The sequence below is a fragment of the Nelumbo nucifera genome, chromosome 6 (assembly GCF_055504915.1).
Source record: "Nelumbo nucifera cultivar China Antique chromosome 6, China Antique-T2T, whole genome shotgun sequence".
NCBI lineage: Eukaryota > Viridiplantae > Streptophyta > Magnoliopsida > Proteales > Nelumbonaceae > Nelumbo > Nelumbo nucifera.
In genome coordinates this window covers 14,491,188-14,515,558 of record NC_142654.1, presented here as the reverse complement: position 1 = coordinate 14,515,558, position 24,371 = coordinate 14,491,188, and the positions used below count along the sequence as shown (strand labels likewise).

Here is a 24,371-nt window from a genome sequence, read left to right as displayed (position 1 = left end):
TCAGCTTTACCATTCCTTGGTTTCACTTTTCATCCTCTTCGTAGAACTACAATACATCTTTCTTTCAATCAATTCTTCAAATTCGCTCTATCTGCCTTCTGCTCCCATTTAAATTCTTTAAACTGTGCAATATTCTATGGAATATTATATAAATATTCAAATTTTACATCAAAAAAATGATTGATATTTCCATCACGCAAAACCTTAAAGTACTCTCGTACTTATAACAATTCTCTCTCTCTCTCTCTTGTCATTTCTTCTGCACTATATACAACTAATAATTCCTACGATCTCTACATCAAAACCATCATCATCGCCACTCTCAAGTCTCATCCCACACATCTCCACCTTCACCTCTTTCTCTCCCTCTCTCTAGTCTCGTCCCTATATATCTCCTTTCAAGTTTCATCCTCTCTCTCTCTCTCTCTCTTTGTGTCTGAATGTCCATAAACCATTTTCCTTCAGACTTGCAAGAAGGGTTGTGGTGGACAACACAACCCATGATGGACCCAGCAACAAAGATCCCGTCTTCCAGATACAAAGGTGTAGTCCCTCAATCCAACGGCCGTTGGGGTGCTCAAATCTATGAGAACCAGCACCGCCTCTGGCTCGGCACCTTCGACTCCGAAGAAGCTGCCGCCCGCTCCTACGACCGTGCCGCTTCCTTGTTCCGGGGACGCGACGCCGCCCTCAATTTCAACACAAACCAACAAGACAACGAAGACGAACTCGAAGACCAACAAACCACCGGAGACAGAGAAACCATGGTCGACGACCACGACCACGACCACAACCCCGGAGGCCAGCGAGACCAAGAAGAGCGAGAGCACATGTTCGAGAAGCCATTAACGCCAAGCGACGTTGGGAAGCTCAATCGTCTCGTTATACCAAAACAGCACGCCGAGAAATACTTCCCACTCGGTGGGGGTGGGGGTGGTGACTCGGGCGAGAAGGGGTTACTACTGAGTTTCGAGGACGAGTCGGGCAAGTCCTGGAGGTTTCGTTACTCCTATTGGAACAGTAGTCAGAGCTACGTCTTGACAAAAGGCTGGAGCCGTTTCGTTAAGGAGAAGCGACTCGACGCCGGCGACGTCGTCTCCTTCGAACGCCGTAAGTTCAACGGCGATCGGTTCTATATACGGTGGAGGCGCCGCGCCGTCCCGGTGCAAGATAGCGGTACGACGCAGGATATTACTGCTCCTTCAATGAACGCGTGGACCCGTGTCTTCTACTCTGCGCATCCTTATCCTCCGCACCCTCATGGCCCTCCTCTCCTATACCAACCCGACTGTATTCATGCAGGCATATCTACAGGTACACCAAACCAACCCCATCTCTCTCTCTCTCTCTCTCTCTCTCTAATTTTTATTTTCTAGAATTTCTGAAAATAATGAAAATATTGATATGAGAATTTAATGATCGTACATTTACGAGAAATCCAATGGTTACTGTGAATGCACGTGTTGCAGTGGCGCCTGTCGCTCAGAATCCTACTACGACGGGGAACTCCAAACGGTTGAGGTTGTTCGGGGTAAACCTGGACTGCCAGCTCGACGAATCCGGTCCAACCACTCATGACGGTTCGAACCAGGGTCGAGCCTCGTTCCTTTTCCCTCAACCTCAAGCTCATGGTCCTCCGCATTATAATGGCTACCAGGTAAGCCGGCCCATTTTGGATTCTCGACTTGTCTTAAATGGTGTGTCATTATTCTGTAGTCCAAGTTGATGTAAATTAAGAGGCCCATGGGCCGCTTTGATTGCTGAGAATCAGAACGCTGAAGGCTGAACGCGTTGTGTTTGTAGTGGTGGTTTCGGAATACTGTGTGCGGTGGCTGTTGGATCAAGTATCAACAGCAGTGGACCCACATGGGCTTTCAATTTTTTTTGGTACGTTGTGGCCCGTGGCCCGTGGAAAGAAAAATAAAAACTATAGACTAGGGGTGTGCAAGGCGTGGACTTAGCTGGCTCTTTGATAGGTGGGCCACAGCCCATGAACCGAAACCACTTTTGTGTGCTTTGAACCGGAGTGGAATCCAATGGACAAGTGGTGGCATGAATTAGTGGGATTCCAATTCGACGGTTCACAGCATGTTTGGGCACGTGGTTGTTGTCAGGGTCATGTAATAAGTGGTGGTCCACTGATTGAATGGTTCAGATGAGTAGGCAATTCTAGCACGTAGCGTTGATGGACGGCAGAGATATATGTTTTGTTATCTGTACAAGAGCTGATTATTTAACGATATTTTGCATACAGGAAATCAACTTCTCGCAGACGAGAAATCGCCGAGGAGATCTGCCGATGTGACGTCGTGGATTGACTTAGGAGGGCAGTTTAGAGTTGTAGAGTTTAGGAGAAAATTAAAAGGAAATTTTGGGGGGAAAAATAGAAAAAGAGAAAATCCCCGATTTTCAGGCAACTAAGCACAAAACTACTGGAATTTCTAAAGGCCAGGAGTACGATGTGTCGGATTAAAGGAGGTTTGAAGAATGATAGGGGGAAGGTGGGGCCCAAAAAAAGATAGGGCTGACATCAGCAATTCCACCTCTTTTGGTAAATTGTATCAGGAATCTGTTGTTACTGTTAAGATTCTCTGTGGAGATTTTTCACACATCCTCATAATAATATGAACAGGAGATAGATAGATGGTGGTGGTGGGTGGGTGGGTGGGTGGGTAGATGGACAAGAGATTTCAGAGGGTGAAAGTACTGAGACCATGTTTCTCCACGTTGCTACATGGGCTCTCGGGTGCTCTGTGGGGTTGCAGAGGCAAAACAGCAGAGAGACAAAGAAGGGGAGAGTATTGTTTTACTTTCAATGATGATGATGATGAATCATGTATGTCAAACTGATGGATGCGTTGATTTTTTACTACAGAGAATTGACTTGGGCTATGTCTTAATTGATGACAATTTTGATGATTTTGATGATAATGATGATGATGATATGGGTTTTGCATAATCCATATCCATCATCTTCATCACTCAAGCATGAAAAAATAATTAGTAATTTGAATTAACATGGCCCATCCCACTGCAATGACCACTAACTACTACATGAGTACAAAATGTATCTTCTCTGCAACCCCCTAAGCAGAAATTACAAGACAAAATCAGATTATCCTAATTAAATGCAAATGCACTGCAGTAAACGTGTGGTTTAAGTAATCAAAACAGCCTTAATGAGTGATCAACTGTGTGAGCATATTCTGGGCTGTTTCTCCAATGAATTGATCAAGTACATTAAATAAAAAATGTCCAATTTTGCTTGTGTGATAAACCCATTGGCATTATTATTAAAACATCAATTGGCAGTCAACTAAGGCTGTGTTTATCAATAGGGACCAAATAATTGTTTGAATTAAATGGTTCAATCAGCAATGTCACCCACTGGTCAGATCAAAAGTTTCTACTTGGATTGCTGCAAATGGATAATGAACTAAATATGAGCACACTAAATTAACTGAAGAATTGCAGCCTTTTAGGTTCTGGTTCCCATGGGTTGATCTATAAAATAATATGCACCAAGTAACTGAGAATGAGTAGTTCGTTCTCATTTTTTTCTCAAAAATAAAAAAAATTAGTTCATAAAATATAAAATAATGCTTTCGGCAAACACCTGAAGTAAATAAAACAGAATCAGCAATTAGTGAGAAGGGTAGGTAGAGAAGGAAAAGTGAGGATAGCTGGATGGAGGTCCAGGGAGGTGGTGGAAGTGGAGTTACCAGCACAATAAAAGGCCGTGCATTTCGTTTCTATGCAATGAATTTGGAGAGAGAGATTGATGCCATTGGCCACCAATGTAGGCAATCTGTGACTATGTAGTCAACTTTAGTCACGCGACCAGAGGGGCCCATGAAGACTAGGAAGTGAAAGATAACCATTGACCTCGGCCATGAATCCAATGTTTAGTGGCTCAGCCAGCTTTGCCACTTGGGTGGGCCCCCAGATATGAGCTGTTTATCATTGGCCTCATGTTAGTGACCAATCACGTAGTTGAGCAGCTCGGCAGCTCCCACCTGTATGGATGTATAATGGGGTTTGTCCTGTAAGGATAACCAATTATTCATGTCTTAGTACAGTATGAATGTGGAAACATCTAGTAAGGTTCTCTCTCCCACTCCACTTTTATTACAATTAAGCTTTACTTTTGGAGCCTCAGTCAACCTAGCTCCATTCACCTGCCAATGAAGAAAAAGATTACTTTTTGGGACTTATTTTCTTCTGGAGAAAACATGAAGCACTGTACTGAAATGGCCATATGGAGGAGATTTAAGACAAATCAAGATTCAAAAAGCAAAAAGGAAGATGAAGGATATTAAATATAGGGAAACTATCTGAATTATCATTGGTTATATAAATATGGAAAACTGTATAGTTATTCAGCACTAAGAGAGTCTGCCACCTCTTAGGATACAAATGACCCACCTCTTATTTGATAGAGATATGGGTTATCCATAACAGGAAGCAAATCTCGGTGCTTTTTGCAGGACCCATCTATCATTCAGTAAAAGATGTGGACTAGAGATCATGGAAAATGCACCTTGACGCCTAGTGATTGAGAAGCATAAATCAAAGACCACTATGCACAGCAAATGTTGCATCCTAGGCCAGCAATGCAGTATTCAACAACAGGAAGGAGCATAAACTAGAAGGAACAGATCACCAAAAGTCCCTACAGGAACAAGATCCACCACTGAAATGGTGAAATCGGTTGGTGTCCCTTACAATAATATTCCTCCTTGTTATCCTCGATGCTAGCTTCATGAAAGAGTGGCAATCTCCGCAGATGCGGAGGTTCTTCTTGATTCTGATATGTGCACCAGGTGGTAAGATAATGAGGCCAAAAGCAAGAGCCAATTTTTCACTGTGGTGCTTCAAGAGATCTTCCTTTTGATCTTCCTCCACATCATGTAGGTCATGTGCCATCTCAATCTTGTAATCCAGCTTCTTCATATCATCAGCCAAGTCCTCCAATTTAGCATAAATTTCAGCAATTCTTGGATGGCTTCCCTCTCCAACAATAAATGTGTGAACCTTATCCTTAACTTCAATCCAACTCTTCCCCATCTCCTTTTTTATCCCACTGTCCTTCAGATGCTTCCTTGTCCTTGCAACTTCCTCCCACCTTTTATTTGCTGCAAACGTGTTTGAAAGTAAAACATGGTTTCCAGCATTCTGGGGCTCAATCTCAAACAAACGTTCTGCTGCAATCTGGGCCAGTTCAAAGTTCCCACGGTTCCTGCAAGAGGCCAACAAGGAACCCCACATAGAGGCAGTGGCATCAAATGGCATACTTTTGATCAAGTCCCAGGATTCATGAATCAGCCCAGCCCTACCAAGAAGATCAACCATGCATGAGTAGTGAAGGACATTGGGTTCTACATTTTTATCTCTCATCATCAAATCAAAGTATGTTCGTCCTTGTTCAACCAAGCCCACATGACTACAGGCAGATAATATTGAAACATAAGTAATTTCATTTGGATATGCACCCATCTGGTGCATTTTCTCAAATAATATCATAGCTTCCATTAATTGAGCATGTCTAGCAAACCCCGAGATCATTGCATTCCATACAACAACATTCTTCACATCAACACCTGAAAATATAAAGTAAGCTTCTTCAATGCTTCCACACTTTGCATACATATTTATCAGAGATGCAGCCACAAAAATATTCGAAACAAAACCAATTCTTATGATCACTGCATGCACCTGGGTGCCTTCAATAACTGATGCCAAGCTTGCACATGCACTGAGAGCAGCAGAGAGTGTAAACTGAGACTGTTCCATACCCATCTTTTGAGCTCTATGAAACAAAACCAAAGCCTCTTCATAAAGATTGTTTTGAACATACCCTGCAACCATCGAACTCCACGTGACAGCACTTCGTTCAGGCATGCCATCAAACACATTGCATGCATCTTTAATCAATTTGCACTTTGCATAGACATCAAGCACAGCCGTCCCTACAAAAACATTGGCAATCAATGCAGATTTAAGAGCTAATGCATGTAGTTGCTTCGTTTCGCAGATTGCCAGTTTTGTAGCACAAGCACAAAGAATACTAGAAAGGGTAAATACGCTTGGTGTGGTCCCTTCTCTTTGCATCTGCATAAAAAGCTTCAATGCTTCTTCTTCCTCTCCAAGTTGAGTATATGCACCAATTATAGTATTCCACGAGACAATGCTTCGCTCAGGCATTCTATCAAAAACATTGCGTGCAAAATCAACAAGACCACATTTGGAGTACATATTAATGAGAATATTTGATGTTAGAACATCTCGTTGAAGACCATAGTGGATGACTTTTCCGTGGCAGATTTTCCCATTCCTGGCTGATTTGTTCTTCACACAGCTCAGCAATAGTTCCTGTAAATCCAATACTTCAGTCATAATGGCACCACACCATATATGACTTTTGAAGTTTGGTGCCTCAGATGGACAACTGGCCATAACTGATAAGCATCTTGAATTGAAACTAAAATAATTACTGAAATCCCAAAATCTCCACAGTGGAGTTCTCATATTATGTTACTGAGCCCTCAAAGTTGAACTTACAATTAAAGTAAATTTTATTACAAACTGCCAATAGAAAATGACAAAACTATACAGTGATTTTACAGTTGGCAAACTGCTCTATGCATCGCTTTTCCCCCTTGAAAATAACTTAAAAATTTTGTGAGAAAAGGATCAATTGGACCTCTTCAGTGCATCTTCAGGCTCTTGAGATTTAGAATCTTCCTTCCTTTCCATGACTTCCTGGACTCCTTCTTGATACCCTAGTATGAAGTTCTTGAGGGCATCTCTGTAAGCAGATGCTTTTGTCATATACACCCGGTGTAAAGCAGGCCTTAGAGTCTCCATTCCACCTCTAGCAGCCACCGCTGTTTATTAAGTCCAGTTCATCAAAGATATTGAACCAACATCAGTCAACCCAATAATATAAGCTTAACATTCAACAAAAAAAAAAAAAGAAAAGAAAAAGAGAGACTGAGAGAGGCAACGATCTCTCTATTACTAAATTATTTTCAAGCAATACTAGTTGGACTCAAAACAATAACAATAGGATTATCTAAGCATGAAGTGAGCTTTCAAACTTTTTTGAAAAGAGGAGTTTTCACCCTTTCATTAATGAAATCTTATAAACTGTAATTGATAAAGTACATTTTCATGTTCTTTCTGTAAGGACTTCACAGTTCCATAAGTAGAATATCAGGAGTTTGATGTTCCATTATGGTATTAAGATCATTGTTATAGTAATGACATTTTATTTCTATGGCAATCAAGTTGATGTAACCAATTCAGTCTTTACATTATATTTAATAGCTATTCAGACATTGTACTAAATTTTTTTCTGTTTTGATCAGCAAGATAAATTTCCTTTATTAATGTCAGAGATAAAATACAAGTGTTTCATCCACTCAGCAACCCAGAATACATCAGAATACAGCTCGCCCCAAAAACTTACGTTTGTCAGCCCCCTGTTTTCCCACTAACAGATTACAACATTTCCCAAAATAAAGTAGATCTATCAGCTCCCTCTTTTTCTAGGACATCTGCCAGTCCATTTTCTGTCCTTTAACTTGGTGTTAAAGCTCTTCGTAAGAAAGTCAATTTCCCTAACTTAGTGTTCCAAGGGGTTGAGTTGATTTCAGAAATAACCAATAAAGAGTTTCCTACTTCCAACTCTCTAATCCTAGCTGTACTGCTAGTTTCAGTGCTTGTAAGAGAGCCATGATCTCAACTTTAACTGAGTCTCCAAATCAAATTGGTCCCAAGAACAAAGCCACTATAACTCCTTGATGGTTTCTAAAGACTCCCCCTATACCTTCCCTCTCTGGATTGCCAAAGGAGCTGCCATCAAAGTTTAGCTTTAGTTTATTTGGTGGCTCCAGAGGTTTCCATTCCATGCTCACTTCTTTATGTGTATCTGTCTGTACCACTTAAGACCATTCCCATAACAACTCAAAAAAGTAAATTCCAAATTCCAAAATATCATAGCAGTGAATCAATGATGGAATTATTGCTCAACCATAGAAGAACCATTAAAAAAATAGAACCATGAAAATATATTGCATGATGGCTCAAACTGTGTGAATATAATCACAACCATGTAAGATTTTGCAAGTTGGATCCTGTAGGTGAGCTTTCCCCGTTCCCCTCATAAGTCTCCCACCACCACAACATGTCATATGAATTGAATCTGAGCAAGAGGGGGGAAAGGGTAAAGACTTAAGAGTCTAGACAGGATTTGGCTGGTGAGGCAAGGGACATGGCTAGGGAAGAGAGAATATGAGATCTGATTCAGCAGTACTTGGGGGAATTGGTTGTGAGTGAAATGATAACAAATCCTTGTGGAGTATTACACACCTTCATGACTACAAATGAACTTGTGCTAACAATGAACCTATGAAGTGAAGGGATGAGAGATCCATCATATGGATGGCCGAACCCTGCAGGAAGGTTGGGCGAAATTTCAAAAATTTCTCTCTCTCCCATGTGGGAATCGCATTCCCTATTTTAGAAAACTGCATTTTCAATGATCAATCTTGAAACCAAACCGGACCAGATCTGAAACCAAAAGGGAGTAGAGGGATATACCTGATACGGAATAATAGTAAACCCCCAATGAAGGTGTTCATGCCCAAGGAGAAAACCAAAGACTGCTTCCACCGAAGATGACACGGTATGAGGTGAAACAGAATCAGCAGGACGATTCTTCAGCAAGAATATGATGGAGGGTTGGTGAGCACGACTTTAAATTGCCTCTTCTAGCAAAAGGTAATATCAAGAACTGTTCTTGATCACTCCCACTGGTGGAGATCGAACTGGGTAGGGCGGCAAGAGCAGGAACACGAGAAGAAGATAGAAGCAGTCGAACTGTATATTGTCTTCTCTCTTAATTCAGCAAACTATCTGTTGTATCTGTTGTGTCTTTTTAGGTTCGCCTTGCTCTCCTATTTATAGCCTTAAAGAGAGGTTCTCCTAATCCTATTAGGAGTTTCCTAATCTAAATCATATATTTGGATCTGGACTCTCTTTAAGAGATAAGGATAATCCATTATCTTATCTGCAGATAAAGATTAGCCTTCCTAATCAAATTAGGAGTTTCCTGATCAAAATCTTTATTTGGATCTGGACTCTTTAAGTGGATAGGGATAATCCCTTATCCTATCTGTTGATCCAAATCCCAGAACCGCCCTCATTTAATTAATCTTATTAAGCCAGTTCGAATTGAGCTTTAGGCCCATTAAGTCTTTGTGCTCACTTAACCTTTTAATCTACTGTTCAGTTGGCTATCCTTGTATGGTGTGGGAACCAAACATTGATCTACACATCAGCCACATGGGTTCAACCCAGCCTTTGTTACAAGGCCTGACCGAATTCATTGTAGGAGACAGTGAACCCCTAAGTCCATCACATGGGCTCTTAATGGACCCAACATTTACACTAAATGGTCATTGGGTCAAGCCACCTTATAAAAACCCAATGACTGTGGGCAAATGTAAGATTAGCCCATCAGGTATTACCCTCAATGGTTTTACACTTAACCTCTCAACCCATAATGATCAAACACTACCTAACAAGAGAGGACCTCTCCCTCGGCTGCAAGGAACAGTGTTGCACTCTCTACTCACATGGATCCCGGGAATTAAAACCGGCTGCAAGGAACAGTGTTGCAAACAAATTTCAACAGTTGAAATCAACTGCCGGCAGTTTAGGTTTCCATCAAAGAGAGTGCCTCCCCGATCATTTACTTTGTCCAACAAAGGGGTTGATCCTGTCACTATGATCACCCACTTAGATGAATTCTCGGACTGTCCCAACATACCCATGTTTTTTGACCCCCTCTAAGGATCTCACTGATTGGCATATCAAAGACAGCCCAATCCGACACCTAGTGTAGTATCATAATCGAATCTAGGGGTCAGGTGTAACATTCCAGTTTTGCCCATCTATCTCTAAGGTCTAGGGCAATACTGGAATTTTGGTCCGGTTCAAGGTTTTAAGAAAACCCACACTGCATGTACCTTAGGTCTCACCCTGGCAGCTGAGACAAGCCACCCCAACCAACTTGGCGGCACATCAGTATTAGCCTTGGCAAGATAAATCTCCCCAGATCTATCCAACGACTATGAAGATTCTAAACTAACACGAGTCTCATAGATGTCTAGTTTAAGGGTATTACACAGAAACACACCATAATAACATGAATCAAATATGTACTTTATTCATTTACATTAAATGTCATAATGTACATCATTCTGATTAGAGCTAAGGGCATACACTGTCTAACATGAAGTTCGTAGATGATCAGATGAAGCCGTGAAGATGTTTGTGAATAGAACAGGACAAGGTTTAAAATTTCGCAATATATCGGCCCATATTGGCCGATACGTATTGTATTGTTCTAATAAAGGCCTGATACACGGAACGCATAGAAAGCAATCATTCCATTTCTTTTCATCTGTATTGGGATGATACAGGCTCGTATTGAACCATTTAGGGTTTATATTGGACGATATGGACCCAGTACGAGCCAATACATTACAAATTACTAACTCCCCTTTCTTTTATTGCTAATCGTTCTAATTAATTACTCTCTCACTCTCTCATTAATTACTTTAATTCCTCCCTCTATCGTTTATCTTTCTTTTATTGCTAATCCTTCTAATTAATTACTTTCCCTCTCTTTCTCTCATTAATTACTCCCTTTCTCATTAATGTTTCTTTTATTGATAATCCTTCTCATTATTAATTACTAATCTTTAAGGCAAGTTTTGAATTTGAATTTTAAATTTGGCACACCATTCTAACACCTAATGCACATAGATTTGGGAGTAAAAACTAAAGTAGGTTATAATAAGGTTTTAATCTTGATCACTAGTTTGTAATAACCATGAAACCACCACTATGCCTAAACCTATTTGTTGTTTAAATTTTACACATTTTGGTCTTTAAATAAACTTTTTCTTTTTAGTGGATGTTTATAGGGGTGATTAACTGATTATGGATTGGGTCAGGCCTAAGTCTTTTATATATAAAATATTACATATATAACATTTTATATAAAATGGCATATAATATGCACATGTTTTTGATACATTATATAATATAAAATATTATATATAATATGCACATAATTTCATTGGGCCAAGCTTGAATACAAAACTTAGGCCCAAACCTGGAATTTCTGAGTTGGGCTGGGATGTCCACCCCTAGGTGTTTGTCATTAAATGCTAAAACTAATTATTAAAATTTATATATTAACAAATATTAAGACTAATTATATTGATTTTCTGAAAATCAAGGTATATATGTACACATTTTAGTTTTTCTGTCATTTTTCAACAGATTGTGTCCTGATCTCTCACACTTCATATAAACCATTAGAGTAAGGTTTTTATGTTTAAATAACTTATGTATGGTCATATATTTTTTAGGATGTATTTGAGTTTCAAAGCGTATCCACGTGTATCTTGGTTTTTCATTTGTATCTATGCGTATCCAAAGCATATCCCAATATGTCTCTTAAAATTGCCTTTTTTTTGAGAAGAGGTAAAGTATTGATTTGTTAAAAAAGGAAAGGGAAACCCATGTACAACCAAAGGTTATACAATAGGGAATACAAAATAAACATCAAACCACTATCCTATTTGTCTTTCCGATACACTTTGTGTTTCCAATATTTTGAACCTTAACATGATGGAAATAAAAGAGACACAGAAATTGAAGGTGTATTCTAGAAAAGGAGATGGGGCTGAAACCAAGCAATAGAAGAATAGGAGTGAATTAGAGAAGCTGAAATGTGATATTGTATATGACAAGGAAAAAGCGGAAGGAAGGAAGAGGGTAGGTAAACAAGGGGCTGCACAAAAAGAGATAAGAAATATGAGTTGGAATATTACAAGGCTTAGGAAGTGCTGGGAAAAGACAGACTGTTAAAAATTCTTTGAAAGGGTCAAACTGGATAGTGTAAATATAAGAATCAAAATTGTTTGAGGTGAAAAGCCAATGGATAAGAAGTTTTTTAACTGCAAGAAATGTTGTCTGGGCAAGTTTACCATCTTGGAGAGCATCAAGAGGAATCATATGTATGTGGAACATGCAAGTCTTTGAGGATATCAAGGAACTGATAGGGAGATATCTATGCTTGGTGAAATCAAGAAACATAAATAACTTTGTGTGGGTGGTAACAAATGTTTATGGTTTAATTTCATATAGGGAGACAAGAGAGTTGTTGGAAGAATTGTTTGCCATCAAAGGCCTCTAGGAGGGAGTCTGGTGTGTCAAAGGTATTTTTAATGTCACTTGTTTCACTTATGAATCCAATAGATTCAATAGGACCTCCACCACCAATATGAGGAAATTCAACCATTTGATTAGTTGTTACGAGCTGAGAGAACTGGGATTTCTTCGAGCAAGATTTACTTGGACTAGAACTTTCAAACCAATTTTGGTGGTGCTCACTTCATGATTCAAAAAAAGGCCGGTTGTGTTCTAGAACCATACCACCTCTTTATAAAAATGAAAATATTGGTTTTGAACCATCATAGGTGTTCTTCTATGTATAGTTGTGATTGTGTTTTGAATCACACAGAACCAGAACCACTGTTCTGTTAATGGTTCATTTTTTGGACTTAACACATTGTCAGCTTTTCTGTATGGCTCACACGTTCATCTATCACCATTCAACTTTGATCATATGGCCATTTATTTCCCACATGTTAACGATATTATATAATATGTTAGCCAATAATGGTAGAACTTAAAGAAGCAATAGGATCTCAAATAGCAAAGTTTCTACTAAAGAAGGAATAGAGATAGAAGTAGAACTAATGTCTGATCCCCGATGCTAAAATAGAATGAGTTGTGACTAAAACCACAAAACCAATCCCTTTATACAAAAAAGGTCATTACCCAATGTTGGTTGGGAAAGGTAGATTGGATATGGTCCTAACCTTTGGTTTTTTTTTTCTTTAACACAAAGTGGCTGCTCTCAGACTCGTAACTGCAATCTCATGTTGCCAGCCCAAGGTTTTACCATTAAACCAAGTTATCGCCCCTAAAACCAACCCCTTTATATATAGGCCAAAAATTTAGGTCAAGGGTGCTGCCCCACACTGACTTGTTTGAGCTAGCTTCAAAGGGCCTTATGAAGGCAGAGGGCCATTCTCCTAGGATTAGGAATGCAAGATGTTTATTATCACACTATCTACTTGAAGTTATGCAACTAGGAGATATAAATAGATAGAAAGTTTTACATGCTTCAATTGTTAAGTGCTTCATATATATCAGAAAAGGTAACTTTCATTAAACAAAAAAAGGTATGGATTTACAAGATGTATAATCAATACACCCCACCAGATCAGCCAAAAAACAAAAAGTCCTCCAAACCATTTAAAAAGGTAACAAAGAATCAATATATAAGGAATCCCTGCCCACCCCAGATTTTGCTAGAGCATCTGCCACACTATTCAGCTCTCTCTGGATCCACCTGAAATAACAAGTCATCCGAGACAAGATTTCCATGATTTCACTAAACGGATGAGTGAATCCCCAAGGTCCATCACATAAATCCTTCATCCAGCTGATAACAATCATAGAATCTCTTTCCACCAGCACTGAAGAAATGGTTAGAGACACCACAGTTCCCAGACCCTCCAGCAAGGAACCTCAGCTTCAACAGCCTCTGCCTCTAATTGGTCCACTGAAGGCCCATACCAAATCCCCAGTAGAATTTAGAATTCTGCCCCCCAATACCTGCCTGACCCCTGTGGCTCAACAGACTGACACAACTGCCATCAAACTAAAGAATGTATTCAGTTGGGGATCTTGGAGCCAATAAAGCACTATGAGCAGAAGCCATGCATGAAGAACTCAGAACCTGCCCCAATTCTGAATCTTCTGAAGAGATGCATCTAAACTGCTCTGTAGTTGTCATCCAATAGTTAACTTGGAAAATAATTTTCCCTTTTAGATCTTCCAAAGAGGAGCATTTGTCTTCAAAAATTCTTTTATTATGCTCCTCTCAAATACACCACCACACAACATGGATGACAGCCTTCCCACAAATAGAATTCCTATTTTACCCATTTTGCACCCCAACCATTGATTGAGGAAGTGATTCATTGAGTTGGAGGGAGCCCAGTAGAAGCTGCAGTTATAGAAGATATCAAGGAAATACTGCCAAAGGCTGTGATTACCTCACAGTTAATAAGAAGATGGCCACAGGATTCCCCTTCCCTCAAACACACAAAACAAGCATGGGGAGTAACATACAGTTGCCCCTTCCTTTCCTCAAAATCCTGTCAAAAGTATTGATGCTACCACATGAAGCCTCCCACACAAAAAAGCTAACTCTAGCATGGTTTCAAATGTCGCGAAATGTCGCTAATGTTGCCCGACAAATGTTGATGTCGAGGCTCACCGACATGAAAATGGATGGTAATATAAAAATTACATTATTTTGGTCGACATTTCCTATATTTCGGAAATGTCGACCAAATCGTCCAAATAACCAAAAAAAAGGCAGTTTTTCCTATTATGTCGACAGCATGTTGATAATGTCGACAGGATGTCAACTAATGCACATTAATATATTATATTATTATAATAAGTATATTAATATAAATTATTCCATTAATAAATTCTATTTAATATTTCAAAAAAAAATATTTATAAAAAATAATTAACAAGATATAAAAACAAAAGAATAAATTAATTACTTTATAATATAAAACAAAAATATTTTTCAAGTAATCAAATATTAATTAGTTAGTATTTTTTTAAATATTTATTAAAATCAGAAAATGTTTATTAATTTTTTTAATAAATCATATTCTACATTTAATATAAAAAATCAGAATAAATTTATTAAATTTTATACTAAATCATAATTTATTATAAGTTTAGTATTAAAAATCATAATAAATTCATTAAGTTTTATAAGAAATCAGAATTTATCATAATCTTAATACTACAAAAAGGAGAATCAGTTTATTAAATTTATAATAAAACATAATGTATTATAACTTTAATATTTAAAAAATCAGAATAAATGTATTTCTATTTACTAGTGTGAAATAAATATATTAGAATTTATAATAAATCAGAATTAAAAATAAGAAAAGAAAATATCAGATAACCTTGTAAAAACATCAAAATGCATAATAAATCAGTAAATCGTCATTTACTAATTTGTTATTGATCTTTGTTTCTTAGCTTTATATAATGGTTGGGAATAAGATAATAGTCTAGAAATATGTATTAATGCTTCTTTTATCATTTCACAAAATATCATTGCATATTTCCACATATTTCATAATATTTCCACAATGTCTCTAATTTTTACAATATTTCCCCTCGACATTTCCGACATATGTCCTATATTTTGGTAAGCGACATTTCCATCGACACCGACATTTTAAACCTTGAACTCTAGGAGGGACCAGCCACTGAAAGCCAAATTTTCTTAATAGGAGGGAAGGGGTTAGCTGAACCTGCCACCAGCTTCTGTTCTCTTGTCAGGGAACAGAGGGGTGAGAAAAACAGAAGAGGGAGGAACGGAGAGAGGAAATCTCACAGGCTTCAACATCAGTTAAGGCTCTGCAGAAACTAAAATTAAAAGAGAGGCCATGCACCCCTCTACAGATAACCAAGGAGATGGTGGCATCCATATTAAGAGTAAGCCTAAAGAGAAGGGTAAGAGGAACAAAGAGGTTGTTGTCCAAGCCAAATGTATGCCAAGAATTTAATTCAGTTGCCATTACCTAGACTATAACGCAAGAAGGGAGAAAAAAAATACTCAGTAAGAGACAATACATTTCCAAGGGCTGAGGGAAGAAGTTTGAGATAGAGCCAAGTTGGTGTCCCACCCATTCCTATACCTTTTGTACTTGCTTCAAATGACTGAATCCAAAAGACAGTTTTGCTCCAAGGGAAATCTCTACAGCCACTTACCCAGCCAGAAAAGCAATGTTTCTCTCCAAAAGGTGACCTAACCCCAACACTCCCCCAACCCCTTCCAGTTTGGGTTTACACATCATCTTCTAGTTCACCAAGTGATCTCTCCTTCCACCATCATCATCTTCTAGTTAACAAGTGTTCAAGCACAGGTTACCTCCTTTCATAAATTTAATTCTAGATCAATAATACTTGGCAGAGAACAAATAACAATTTGTTTTAGATTGCAGTCCATGGCACAACTTGAGATTTCATTTGATGGAATCAGGTAAACCACATACCAAGTGACAAATAATAAAATCATAAGAAATAATATCATTAGACAGTGCAGCGAAAAAAATATCATTAGATAGAGGTAATTTTATGATTCTTAGGGAATGCACAAACAACATCCATCAGAAAGAAGAGTGACTTATCTTAACAAAAAATGTTAGAAAAATGGCTTACTAGAAAAATCTAGTATAAATGGTAAATTGTAAAATTTATAAAAAAGAGAAGAAAGGAAGTAGAAGCCCACCAAGGTCCTCCAATGTGGAGGGTTCTTTTTCTTTGGTTGGTGTATTTCCACTAGTGGTTTTTACTTCATTGTTTTCATCTTTTCTGTAATCATTTGGGCGAAGATCAGGACCAATATCGCGTACCCAACTTGCTGCATAAAGTCTAGATGCCTCTTTCAACACCTGCAGAAGAAATTCAGAAACAGTATGTTATCCAATGGATTCCAAACTTTTGCAGAGGAATTCTGAGTCATCTGGAAAAAAAAAAAAAAAAAAATTGATGGAATGTAACACCCCACAATTTTTGAGAGCAAGTATCCATAAAACAAGCTATATTTGTAAATTAAGAGAAAGAAGAAATAAGGAATACTGTAAAGTGTGAACATCGAAAACTTTCAAGCAAATAGCATGGTTCCCTGCCATCAAACAAATATATGTATATCTGCCATCAACCAAGTCCACCCAATTGATAGCTTGCATGTCAAATGAAAGAGTAGCACAAATTCAAACTGACTGGATAACCATGTTACCTGGGTACCACAAGGACACAGCTGGATATGGTATTGTATATGAAATCTACACTGAAAATAGAAGTATGCAACATGATATGCACCCTTGTACAAGTACCCAGGTAGCATAGTTGGATAAACCTAATCATCCTCACAATTAAATATTGAATTATATATGTTGGGCCTGGCAGGAAGGTTATTGTATGGACCTGCATTTGGAAATACAATGTCAACCTACAAATTTGTTAGGATCATCTGAGTCTTACTATACTGAATAGGTGTCTTATCAATTAAACACTTAAACAGTCCAAATTCACAGGAAATTATAATATGTAATTATAGATCAACAGTCTAACAAGGGACACTACCAATCCAGGAAGATGAACAACTTACAAGAAATCGTTCATTCCATGTCAATTTTCTCCTCTTTTTTATATGGGGCGGATCAGGCAAAGATGAAGGAAAAGCAATTTCCTTCAAATCATAGCGGACATAATCACGCACTTTCCTCCATACAACCTTGAATTTCATTTTGTTTCACAAGTTCTGTGAACAAAAACCTGTTAAAAGAAGTTTGTCAGACACTCTACAGAACTTTCAGAGAGGTTAAGCTCAACCAGTTTTCAGGCTAGTACATTTCATTACTCATCAAAACAAAGTTCATCAATTTCAACAAAATGGGAATCTTAAAATGACATATTAAGCAACCTTCTTGCAAGTTTTCAACTTATCCATTGAAAAGAAAACCAGATGGGTGCCTCAAACTTAATATAATTAACTTTTTTTATAGCAAAATGCTGCAATATAATGGTTTTATCCTTGTTTACTCGTCAAAAGAAAAGGCCATTAATCCAAATGAAAGAAATTAAAAAAAAATAAAGAAACCGATGAACCCCCTCCCTCTAAAATTAGAATGCTCCACCAGTCCTCAAAAGTCAAAAGTAAACAATAACATAACAAGTTCCCAATCCCATCCAACAGAATTTTCATTTGCAACTGAAAATAGAAACCAAACAAAGGAAAAGGATAAAAAATGAAACTGTTCAAGTAGAATGACTGAAGAAGTTTGAGAAATCCGGGGAATTTTCAAATAGGAATGGATCAAATGAATGTACAGATGATAAAAGAACTGAAATGAGAACACATAAGCTGCATACATGTGCCATATAACCAGCATTATGTCAAACATTGAAAAGCATGAATATCAAACACACAAAGCTATTAAAAGGAAATAAAGAAACAATACCAAAATATGGAAAAAATCCAACCAAGATAGAAGGAAAAACCTAGCTAATTATACAGGACCAAATGCCTAACTCAGAGAAAAGAAAAGGGATGAACAGATTATAGAGAAGCTACAATCTTGTATCTGTTGGGACCAGTATGGTCCTGATGTGCTCTACAGCAATAGAGGATACAGCAAATCAATTTTTAGAGAGATTTGAGCATCCCAAAGTTACTAAAACATATGACTGAACAATTGGCAGCACCCAGATTTAGAATCTGACAGCTTTCTAAATTTATAATTTCTATTTTTTTTAAACCAGCTGTTGTTTTCTTTACAGTTTCCTATTTTGTTAGGAAACTATTCGTTTAAGTCAACTACTACTTTGCTGTATTTCTATTTTCTGAGTTTCTACTCTTAGGAATTTATAGGATCCTAATTAGGAGTCGGCTACAATCTTAGTAATTGCTAAGTTTCTACTTAGTCAAACCTCTGAGGAATTCCATATGCATGTAAATCCATTCAGAACAGCAGAATTGAATGAATAAGTTAACTTTTACTCTCCTCCATAATTGTTCTTTTCTCCTCTGTTAGTATTGGAGAAAGTTAGAAACACATCATTTCTCCTTCTCTTTATTATTCTCTAGTAGTTCTCTGGATTTTCCCAAATACTCAGACTATACCCTGTTGGATTTTGAAGCAAAGCTACTCATCGACCTTGTCTTCCAAGTTCTATCTACCAGCCCCTACATTAGCATGCCATCAAGGATTTTGTCTCCCTCCTACAAGCACGCCTTGAGAACTAGAAATGATTGCCCCTCATAACCCTTCCTATTAGGCTTAAAGGCCTTAATCTTTGAGCTCCACTGCCCCCCCCCCGGGGATCTTGATCCTCATACCACCAATAATGGTTTTCTCATCTTGAATTCAGAGTCTGCCTTGGCCTGGCCAAGCTTGATTCATAGTTTTCAAGGCGCCAAGGCAAGGCTAGGCGACAGGGAGGCGCCTTGTCGCCTAGGCGATGTATTTTTTTAAGTAAAAACATGTATCTTAGGGTAGTTCCCTAGGTTCCATAATCATATTTCCTTAATAAATATCCACAATTTTCATAAGAAAAGTATAAACTTCATGTTAAAGTATAGAAAATCAACATATTCCAACATATTCATGAGAAGAAAAATAAGAAAGAAAAGAAAATTCAAAAATATAGGGGCTGAACCCCTATTTCTGTTACAGGAAAAGAAGAAAAGAAAATGTGGAAGAAGAAGATTAAGAAGAAGAAATTAGAAAATAAACACACAAAATTAGTAAAGAAAAAGAAGAAAATGTGTTGATTGGACAACATTTTATGTTCTTCCTTACTTATTGGTTCAGGTTTTTAAGTCTTTGAGGGTTCAATACAGCATTTAGCAATGTTTGTGTTGATTAAACCCTAACAAATAAGAAAATAATAAAAAGAAATTAGTATATAAACACACAAAATGAATATTTTAGTTTAAAAAATGTCTATTTTATAATTATAACCTCAAAAAATTAAGAATATAAAAGTTTTTTATAACACACTATAGAAAACTGCTTGGCGATTAGGCGAGGCGAGCCTCCAAGGGCGCCTTGTCGCCTAGGCGCCCGCCTAGGCATCGCCTTGACAACTATGGCTTGATTCTTGGGCTCTGTGTGCCATCAGTTTGGCCTAGTGACAACCATTTTCTTTTTTATTTTAAGCAGAGTGTGTAACAGTGAAATGGGAATAGTGAAGGGCAACCAACCTCTAAACTTAGATTATCTATCCCAGTCAAAACAAACATTTCTGATTACTGAATTTGTCAGATTCATGTGCAGATTGAAACAACAGAATCAATTCTCCACTGGTTCAAAACAAAATGTCAAAGCAAGACATAGTGAAAGGAGCGGAGGAAACAAGATAGAGATTAAACTATTGCACAGAAGGAAGCGGAGAAAAACCTACATTATGTGTGCAGTCAACAGATGGAGCAAATATCCCTCACAGTGCTTGAAGCGTTGGGGAAAAGGAAACAAAGTTGATGGAAAGAAAAAAATAGTGCCCGTTGAACATCAATTGCCATCACCTGTGAATAAGAGACTTCGAACCTCAGTCGTCGTCATCTCCCTACCCTTTGGATTGTGACAACAAATAGTGGTGAAAAATACCTGAAGCTTGATTCAGCAATAATGGCGGATGTGAAAAACTTAGCATTGAAGGTTGCTTTAATGGCAGATGTGAAGATTGAGAAGAAAATCTCAAACAAAATACAAAGGATCTGAGGAGAAGAAAACTTCAAGCAGTTCAAACCCTAACTCAACCTACCTCTCTCACGAACAAATACCTTGTATATACCAATCGAAAATACTTTAGAGATTTTATTGAATTTATTAATTATAATAAAAATAAATAAGTATCCTTAACCAGGAAACCGCACCTAATTTTGATGCATGCAATCAATCAATAAAATAAAAGCTAAGGAAAAAGTTGCTACTGTAGAATTAAAGGGAAGATACCATTTCTTTGATTCTGTGAAAAAAAATAAAATCCATCAAATGCCTCCAAGTAGAACAGGATTGCCATCTAGAACATGTACTTTTCAAAACCTTTTTATAATACCGAAAAGGAAATGAAAAATTTGTCCAAAAAAAAAAAATTAAAGCAAAATGAGAAAAGATAACTAAGAAATTTATCTCCTATTTCCAAACCACCCCAGAAAGGAAATGGTAAATTAAATATTACCAACAAACATATGCCCGTTAAGTAGGACTAACCATATATCCAAATATAACTCTAGAAGCTACTTTCTAATTGCACCCTGATAAACGTAAGACTCATATCAGATAACTTTATTGGCTTGAACATGCTCTGCCATGGAAGGTTTTAATGAGACAATGCTTGTTGGGTAAATAGATACACCTGTACTTGAGTAACTAAAACGGAGACATCATCTCCCACATTGCCTTGATCATATGGTTTTCTTGACAAATTAAATTCCTTAAATGACAGCCAATTGCAATTGCCAGAATTGAATAATTGGCAACTCCTGCATCACCCCATTTCCATTTTAAGGAGCACATGAGAGGCAGATAACTCCTAGATCAAATAATTGTATTCAACAGAATGTATGAAAACAAGATATGCTATTGCCTTGAGGATAAGTGCCCTCATGACTGAGTTTGCAGAAAGCTCATGATTGTGTATTGGAATTTTTCCCTTGTTCCCTTGAGTGGAAAAATAACCACATCAAGCTAGTTAGGCCTTCTCCACATAATTATATATAAGGTCAGTTGGTTTTTCTTCCTCTTAAGTTAGGCTGCCTTCAGCTTAGCATCCTTGAATTATGTATGTACAGTTAACTCATGCACAATTTGAGAAGCAGAGAAGAGCTTAAAGATAATAGAAGCAATGATTGAATCTATGACCCCTGGTCTGTTCTTTTTCTTTTTCTATTTATTTTCCTATAATATGTGATTTCTGAGATCTGAATTGGTTGTGTCAAATGGAATGTGCCTAAACAATGCAATTATTAGCCCTTGCCATGAATGATTCTTTACACTTTAGGCCTTTACCTAGAGCTGGCCTATGTCAGGCACTCAGGCTTAAATGGTGAAAATGAGGGAAGAAACGGCATATGTTCAAGATGCTTAACCTGGTTTGAATAGAGACAGATTCAAATTTCTTCAACATTCATGCCTAACGCTGGCTCAACAACAGATAGGCCATTTTGGTACCCATCTCCTCTAGGCCGTGGATGGCATTATGTTGACAAATGACTGAATTCAGATTGAATTCAAACGAAAGACAGGATTTAAGAAACAAACAAATAAACCAATCGGGGAACAAGCATGAATCAAACAAACAAATAGCGTCAAGGTTAAGAAACACAGGTTAAAAAAACAGTAAAGCAAATGAACCTGAAATATACATTCGTTAGGAACTATTTGGGCGTGGAGAAATAGACATTTAAAACCCTACATCAATTGAAACTGAAAAAAAAAGGATGAGCAACGGCAGCTGATTGTACCTGAACACGGCGAAGAACAGAGAGTATTTAGCCTCCTACAAGACAAAAATCTCGATTAGTACATATGAAGAGAAGAAGAAAAAGACATAAAAAAAAAAAAACCCGAAGACTGGAAGAAGAAAAGGAGAAGAACATGCCTGTGTCGATGCTTCTCAGTCGCTGGGGCAGAGTTTCTCTCAGTCGAAAACTCGAAATCGAGTGAAGGGCGACCCTTTTCCGAATGTTTGCCAAACCCAAACGTTGTAATTACTAACTAGCAGAAAGGGCCCGAAGACAATGAAACAATTTTGAATAATTCTTTAATGAATAATTGAGAGATTAAAAATTAAGGAAAAAGTTAAGGCTGCGTTTGGCAATAGATCTAATAGATCTTCTAGAAAAGACTTGCTAAACAGGCACATAATTTTCAATTAAAAATCTAACTTCAGAAATTTACACTAGTTCTGTACTACCTTATTCTTTGGGATAAATAACTCAATTTATTCATACTTGTTAAAAGAATGGATATAAGAGAGAGCCCTTTAAAGTTTAAAATACCAATAAAGTTGGAGATGGCTCAATAATAAGACCATGCAACATATCAAATGTGCAAACAATTTTTTACAATTAAAAAAATAAAAACTAAAAGCATAGATGGTTATTAATTATTGGCCAATTCAGGATGACAAAACTTGTTTGTCTAATATGGTTTGAGGGTTCAACCCTGTGATACTTTTGGCAACATCAACTGGATACAATTTTTATGGAAAATTGAGAAGTGAGAAATGTAAGACTTGATCATTTAATCATTGTTTTTATGCTAAAATTAAATTGATCAACCAAAATAGAGCACGAACAACTGTACCAATGTTAGGGTTTTTGTTCTTATGTGTGTTCTTTTCTGGTTTTCAAATGTTAGGGTTTTTGTTCTTTATAGTTCTTTTCATGTTAGAATATGATCAATATCTAGGGTTTTACTTCCAGAAATCCTCTTTTACCATCTTCAGTTTGTAAGGCAATGGCCAATTCATTTCAGTACTCATCAGCCAAAAACAGTTTCCATACAATGATCTAGTATATGTTTGGTTCTGTTTATATTTATTGAATAAAGTTTGTATTTTATTTGCTGGTAAAACCAAGAAATACAATAATTGCAATTGATGAAGGGAAATTTGGCCCGACCTCGCGATCGCCCGACACGTGGCAAAGGCAAGCAGCTCGGGACAGTAGAGCACCCAAAGCGAACATCGGAAGCAAGTCCAAACTCACTACCGAGCCCGAACTCCAGACCGCTGCACTTAGTCCGAGCTCCTTGTTAAGAGCGAACTCCCTGTTAAAGGTCCGAGCTCCGTAAAACCCGAGCTCCCCAAGTCCTAGCTCGGTACTAGGAGCCCGAGCTCCCTAAAGAACCCGAGCTCCCTAAATCCGAGCTCCCTATTAGGAGCCCGAGCTCCCTAAATCCGAGCTCCCTATTAGGAGCCCGAGCTCCCTGATTAAGAGTGAGCTCCCTATCAAAGGTCCGAGCTCCCTAAAACCTGAGCTCCCTAAATCCGAGCTCCCTACTAGGAGCCCGAGCTCCCTGATTAAGAGCGAGCTCCCTAAAACCTGAGCTTCCTAAATCCGAGCTCCCTACTAGGAGCCCGAGCTCCCTAATAAGAGCGAGTTCCCTATCAAAGGTCCGAGCTCCCTAAAACCTGAGCTTCCTAAATCCGAGCTCCCTACTAGGAGCCCGAGCTCCCTGATAAGAGCGAGCTCCCTGCAAGGAGCACGAACTGTACTGGGCCCCAAGCCTCACAAAGCTGACCCGAGCTGACCCGTGGCAGCTCGGAACACTCCAAACCGAACTCAAGGCACCTCGCTCGCCACTCCAACACTTGACTTCCAAAGCACCAGGCCAGCCAGACGTACCCGATACCAAGGACGTCTTTATCCAAGGGTGGCATACCTGACTGATTTGGGATCTGACACCTGACAGCCGCATTTCAAACGGCTTCCTGCCACCGCCACCTACAACCGTCGTCACTAGCCACAGAGACGGCTCCGACAAAAGGAACAGTGGCGGTTCTGTCCAACCAGAGGAAATGACACCCGAACTGGCAGGAGTTTAGAAGTAATCATGCCTGACCTGACGGAGGCCTGGAAGTGAGTGCGCGAGGTGGTTATA

The 24,371-nt window shown here is 38.2% G+C and overlaps 3 protein-coding genes across 15 annotated transcripts; 1 reads left to right on the top strand and 2 right to left on the bottom strand.

Moving 5' to 3' along the window:
- Positions 1-2,900, top strand: LOC104589469 (B3 domain-containing protein At2g36080-like). The gene is made up of 3 exons (XM_010247816.3): positions 1-1,314; positions 1,470-1,657; positions 2,255-2,900. Exons 1-3 carry the CDS (start codon positions 441-443, stop codon positions 2,303-2,305), a joined length of 1,113 nt encoding a protein of 370 aa, XP_010246118.2. The 5' UTR covers positions 1-440; the 3' UTR covers positions 2,306-2,900.
- Positions 2,901-3,461: 561 nt separating this feature from the next.
- On the bottom strand, positions 3,462-6,528 carry LOC104589426 (pentatricopeptide repeat-containing protein At5g04780, mitochondrial). 3 transcript variants are annotated; one of them, XM_010247763.3, is made up of 2 exons: positions 4,426-6,528; positions 3,462-4,178 (listed from the first exon to the last, which is right to left on the bottom strand). In XM_010247763.3, the coding sequence occupies exon 1, from the start codon at positions 6,526-6,528 to the stop codon at positions 4,660-4,662; it is 1,869 nt and encodes a 622-aa protein (XP_010246065.2). In that variant the 3' UTR covers positions 3,462-4,178; positions 4,426-4,659. The 3 variants fall into 3 exon arrangements, with proteins under 3 accessions (XP_010246065.2, XP_010246056.2, XP_019051886.1); XM_010247754.3 differs by having other exon boundaries at positions 4,541-6,528; XM_019196341.2 differs by having other exon boundaries at positions 3,462-4,043; positions 4,541-6,528.
- On the bottom strand, positions 3,462-22,514 carry EMB2735 (embryo defective 2735). Of its 11 annotated transcripts, none has more exons than XR_016077631.1 (8): positions 22,366-22,513; positions 22,229-22,263; positions 20,370-20,545; positions 20,167-20,287; positions 17,369-17,535; positions 16,487-16,649; positions 4,426-6,887; positions 3,462-4,178 (listed from the first exon to the last, which is right to left on the bottom strand). XR_016077631.1 is itself a non-coding variant. In XM_019196343.2 (7 exons), exons 5-7 carry the CDS (start codon positions 17,504-17,506, stop codon positions 6,694-6,696), a joined length of 495 nt encoding a protein of 164 aa, XP_019051888.1. In that variant the 5' UTR covers positions 17,507-17,535; positions 20,167-20,287; positions 20,370-20,479; positions 22,229-22,263; positions 22,366-22,513; the 3' UTR covers positions 4,323-6,693. The 11 variants fall into 11 exon arrangements, 1 of the variants encoding a protein (XP_019051888.1); XR_016077629.1 differs by having other exon boundaries at positions 20,370-20,479; XR_016077636.1 differs by lacking the exon at positions 20,167-20,287 and having other exon boundaries at positions 20,288-20,479; positions 22,366-22,514.
- Positions 22,515-24,371: the final 1,857 nt, after the last annotated feature.

Coding starts and splice junctions, on each gene's coding strand:
- EMB2735 (XM_019196343.2), bottom strand. CDS start 17,506: ATGAAATTCAAGGTTGTATGGAGGAAAGTGCGTGATTATGTCCGCTAT. Junction 16,650..17,368: donor CATGGAATGAACGATTTCTT/GTAAGTTGTTCA, acceptor TTTCTTCTGCAG/GTGTTGAAAGAGGCATCTAG. Junction 6,888..16,486: donor CTCCACATTGGAGGACCTTG/GTGGGCTTCTAC, acceptor CTTAATAAACAG/CGGTGGCTGCTAGAGGTGGA.
- LOC104589469 (XM_010247816.3), top strand. CDS start 441: ATGTCCATAAACCATTTTCCTTCAGACTTGCAAGAAGGGTTGTGGTGG. Junction 1,315..1,469: donor TCATGCAGGCATATCTACAG/GTACACCAAACC, acceptor CACGTGTTGCAG/TGGCGCCTGTCGCTCAGAAT. Junction 1,658..2,254: donor CGCATTATAATGGCTACCAG/GTAAGCCGGCCC, acceptor TTTTGCATACAG/GAAATCAACTTCTCGCAGAC.
- LOC104589426 (XM_010247763.3), bottom strand. CDS start 6,528: ATGAGAACTCCACTGTGGAGATTTTGGGATTTCAGTAATTATTTTAGT.